Source organism: Carassius auratus, chromosome 23 (genome assembly GCF_003368295.1).
Source record: "Carassius auratus strain Wakin chromosome 23, ASM336829v1, whole genome shotgun sequence".
NCBI classification, from domain to species: Eukaryota; Metazoa; Chordata; class Actinopteri; order Cypriniformes; family Cyprinidae; genus Carassius; species Carassius auratus.
Genome location: NC_039265.1, coordinates 6753644 through 6758327, shown reverse-complemented (window position 1 = coordinate 6758327; position 4684 = coordinate 6753644). Strand labels below are relative to the sequence as shown.

General features: G+C 41.7%; 1 protein-coding gene across 1 annotated transcript; it reads left to right on the top strand.

The window, feature by feature from the left end:
• The first annotated feature begins 1197 nt into the window (after positions 1 to 1197).
• On the top strand, positions 1198 to 4438 carry sox18 (SRY-box transcription factor 18). Its single transcript, XM_026199480.1, has 2 exons — positions 1198 to 2030; positions 3111 to 4438. The coding sequence occupies exons 1-2, from the start codon at positions 1646 to 1648 to the stop codon at positions 4043 to 4045; spliced, it is 1320 nt and encodes a 439-aa protein (XP_026055265.1). The 5' UTR covers positions 1198 to 1645; the 3' UTR covers positions 4046 to 4438.
• Positions 4439 to 4684: the final 246 nt, after the last annotated feature.

Below are 4684 nucleotides of genomic sequence, written 5' to 3'. Positions count from 1 at the left end.
TCTCATTAAGAGGTCGCCCTCCCTGACCCGTCCAATGTTCGGAGTTTCTTCTATATTTGTAACAAGTGATGGAGTGATAGAGATTGGCCTACTTTCTGCTTCACCTCGTTTGCAAACAAAACAATTTTTTTATATTCTCCATATTACTCGCATGAAGTTAATGAAGCTCGTTGTGAAGTATGAAGTTCGTTTTAATTACAGCTATTTAATTACTGGCCTCCTCCGTTGCTGCATTTTTCACGGACAGCCATGAATTAAATGCCACTCTCAACCAGAGCACGGCCGTGATTTCAGCTCATTAGACTATAACAAATAATGTTTAGATGAGCAATAAAAATACTTAATGTTTGCATACAAACCCAGACTGGAATAATGTGTGTGTGTGTGTGTGTGTGTGTGTGTGTGTGTGTGTGTGTGTGTGTATACAGTACAGAAAAAAACTAAAAACAAAACTAAAAAATAAAACAAAATGAAATAGAAGATAAACATTTATAAAAATCCAAATAAAAAAATATATATATGAAGTACAGTATATGAAACTGTACCTCAGCTCCTAAAATAATAAAGTTGATAAACTGAAGTTTTAGTTACTTTTTAGCCGTAGATTTGTGAACTTTTCATTTCCAAAATTTTAATAAAACAGGCTTTACACTTCTGACCCCTATATAAATAATCAACACTGGAAAAAAAATGCTTCTAAATTATCAGGTTTTATCCAAGTCAAATATAATATTTAATATAACTAAATCAGCCTGACTATATTGGGTTGCACAAAGTCATTTTTTAAAGTAATTTTTAAGGGTCACATATGGTAGAACTAATTTTTTAGGGTAAAAACTGCATGTTTTGACTTTTTACAGTGTATTTTTAAATAAATGATGGGTTGACCACAAATATTTAGCTGTGAAAACTGTCTATAAATCACTTTAAGTATAGTTATTTCATGCTACCAAGAAACCAGAGAGCAGGCTTTGCTGTATATTCTGGGCAAAGGTTGAATGCATCTAAAATGGTTATGTTACATTAGTGTGTATGTTGGGTTTATGTGTTTTCTTCACTTCGTGTTGACTGCCATGTCTTTACATTTGCGCTCATTGTTACAAGTTGTTAACACTCAAGTGCACAGCTTTCTTTGTGGTCCCGGCCCCCCAGTAAAAACAGGGTTCCTGTGTGTGCGCAAGTGTGTTATGATTTAGTGTATGTGCCCTATATGAGTGTGTGTACAGCAGGCCTAAAACAATGGCCCTCTCAGATTACATCTCTCTGTCTGTGGAGGCTGTATAGGGGGGCAGGACAACTCCCACTGGCTACCCCTCCTGCCGCTCCTGTCCGGGCTGACGCTCTGATTGGCTCAGGCCACATATATATTTACAGCATGGGTTCATCAAAACTCACTACAACTTTCAAACTCAGCACAAGAACTATATACCGTCTGGAGGGCAGGAGTTACAAAACTAACATCTGTGGGATTTTATGCTTCTCTGAAACAAAGGGTGCAGCCTTTTCTAACTCTTTTTCTTTCTTTTTACAATTCATTTCATTTGGGTTACTGGTCAGTCTATATTTAAAGTAGCTTAAAGTAGTAAAGAGGTGTTGATTCTATTCCAAGACAACAGCGTGCTTTAACCGTGGTGGTCTTGCTGGAATGAATATATCTGAGTCTAGTTGCTGTCAAGAGGCCAGTTCTCAGCCCAGCCAGGTTGCGGAGCGTGGGACATGGGGTGCCTCTTCCAGCACTCCGGGCCCTGACCGGGGACATGGTTTTGACCGCAGCCGGACCACAGAGCTGGCACCGGTGCCTGGCTCTGGAACACGGACGGGGTCCCGAACCGGAGCAGAGGCCAGGACGGGAAGCCCGGACTCAACCCGCCCTGGAGCTCTGACCCTGGGCTCCAGCGATGGAAAATCAGGGGGGGAGTCGAGGATCAGGAGGCCGATGAATGCCTTCATGGTGTGGGCTAAAGACGAGCGCAAACGTCTGGCCATCCAGAACCCAGACCTGCATAACGCCGTGCTCAGTAAGATGCTGGGTAAGACACTCACTATACATCACATCTCGGGGGTTAAACCGGGGTCAGGAGAGTGCATTTGCGATGTGGGATGTTTGAAAACTGGTGGTTTAAAATATGAAAATTCAAATAAAAAATATATAATATATGTGTCAGAATTGCCTAATTAATACATGTAGTAAATTATATATATATATATATATATATATATATATATATATATATATATATATATATATATATAAAAGAATGATAATTACATTTTAAAAAGATTGTGAATGTGAGGTTATTAGAGGAATAATTGTATAAATGAACTATAAAATGAAGTTAATGCCAAATCGAATCGTTTAAACATAATCATTTTTGGAGTTTATTGTTAAATTGATATTAATTTTGCTTATTCACATCCTGCTACTTCTACAGTCAGGCTGATTCATTGCCATTTAAAATTATTACAAACTCAATTTAATATTCATGTCAAGTTTGAATGACGCTCAGGATTATTGATTAGTAAACAAGCCTTAGGCACACATGACATGAAAGTCATGTAATTGTATTTTTTTTTTTAAATCTTTTACAATATGTGTGTTTGGCTGTTTCTCGGGGACACATTTTGATCTCCTTGTTTTTTAAAATATAACAGGGCTGTGGCAGAAACACAAGCTGCCGATTGTCTGAAGCCATTGACCCATTAATAATTCAAATACTACAACCCAACCCCATGTGCCCCGCACCAGTTACACATAATGATTTGCTCATGTCACACACACGTTTGTCAGTGCTTGTGTTACATCTGTTTTCACCAACAGCAATCACTGCTGCAAATGTAAAAATTGTGACAGCTCATTTAAAAATCATTTGTGCATGATTATATTTGTATATTTATTCCCGAGAGCTAAATGAAATACTTTTTGTAAATAATCAGAGGAATCTGTCTCAATACTCTGGCATTGTTTCTGGGTTAAATTAGAACAATGTTGTAGTGACTAAACTACGTATGATAAAAGATCATTTATAAGCTACTAAAGCAAAAACAGCTCTAACGCAAAAAGTAGCACAACGAATCCTGAAACAACAACACTGATTGGATGATGTTTTTAGGTCAATCCTGGAAGGCTCTAAGCACACTAGACAAGCGTCCGTTTGTGGAGGAAGCCGAACGACTCCGTTTGCAGCACCTCCAGGATCACCCGAACTACAAATACCGCCCTCGCCGCAAAAAACAGCCCAAGAAGATGAAACGAGTGGAACCGGGTTTGCTCCTCCAAGGCCTCGCTGGCGGCCCGGGCCCAGGAGAAGCTTACTCGCAACATCGCCATGCCCATCATCTGCTGCCTCCTCTGGGACACTTCCGAGACCTCCACCACTCCGGAGTTTCGGAGCTGGAGAGTTTTGGCCTGCCAACGCCGGAGATGTCACCATTGGACGTGTTGGAGGAGGGAGGCGGAGATTCAGTGTTTTTCCCCCCTCACATGCAGGAAGATGTGGGTCTGGGTTCGTGGATAAACTACCACCAACATCCAAACCATCAAACTGGCCACCACCCTCATCACAACTCCCATAACCTCCAGCATTCCCACCCACACCTCAACCAGAAGTCTCCGCTGGCCTGCCTCCCGCTGCAGGAGAAATGCCTGGTTGTGGAGTCCACGAACCCTAACGGTCTCTACCCCAACATGAGCCTCCCTGAATCCTCCAAGGCTCCTCACACTCCCACACCTGCAGGCTATTACGGTCAGATATACGGGAGCAGTCAGTCCCAGCCCGCCTTCACCTCTCATCTGGGCCAGCTGTCTCCACCGCCCGAGACCTCGGCAGTCGCTCAGGTCGCTCCACCCTCTCTGGACGCTGTGGACCAGCTGGGACCCTCGGCCGAGTTCTGGGGCGAAGTGGACAGGATCGAGTTCGACCAATACCTGAGTGTGAACAGGACTCGATTGAGTAGGAACGCCCCTTGCGAGGAGAGCAGCGCTTTGATATCAGCCCTGTCCGACGCCAGCAGCGCCGTCTACTACAGCGCATGCATTACGGGATAAACCCGCTTCTCCGCGCTGTCCTGAAGTCTGGTGCACATATGGCTTTTTTGAGTCTCAGATCTTTTTGATTTATTCGAGTTGCCTTCTTCAGGGAATCATCTTGCCCGGTTTCACGAATCACTGGAGGTTACTGAACTCTATACAGGATGGTTCTCACCGTATAGACTTCACTAAATTACATTTCACAGTATGACTAGTCATTTCTGGTCTTGATAACCTGTACTTTCTGAGACTGTGGCCGATTTAACCGATAATTTTGCTGACTCCATCCAGCTACTGTATGCTTACGGTCTCAAATGAGGGTACTGGGACGTGGAAGTCAAGAATGTGAATATTTTTTGCAATGCATATATATTTGTCTTTTTATTTGCTTTTTATAATGTTTATTTCTATTTTTATAGACATTTTATATAAGGTTGTATAAAAATATGTTTTGCACTGGGTATGTGAAAACCACTCAAGACTTTTATACTGCACTTAATATCTTTCAAATACTCATTTTATGTATTTTGATCCATTGGCGACTAATTTATCTCGCATTCTTCCCTTCTGTGTGGTTGAATATGTTTGAATTGGGCATTTCATGTGGACATGAAATTTTGTAATCCTCTTAGCATTTGAGGAACATGTTGAGTTGGT

Excerpts from the sequence above, each read along its gene's own strand:
- sox18 (XM_026199480.1), top strand. The coding sequence starts at position 1,646 with ATGAATATATCTGAGTCTAGTTGCTGTCAAGAGGCCAGTTCTCAGCCC. Across the intron at positions 2,031-3,110 it reads CGTGCTCAGTAAGATGCTGG|GTCAATCCTGGAAGGCTCTA; the intron begins GTAAGACACTCA and ends TGATGTTTTTAG.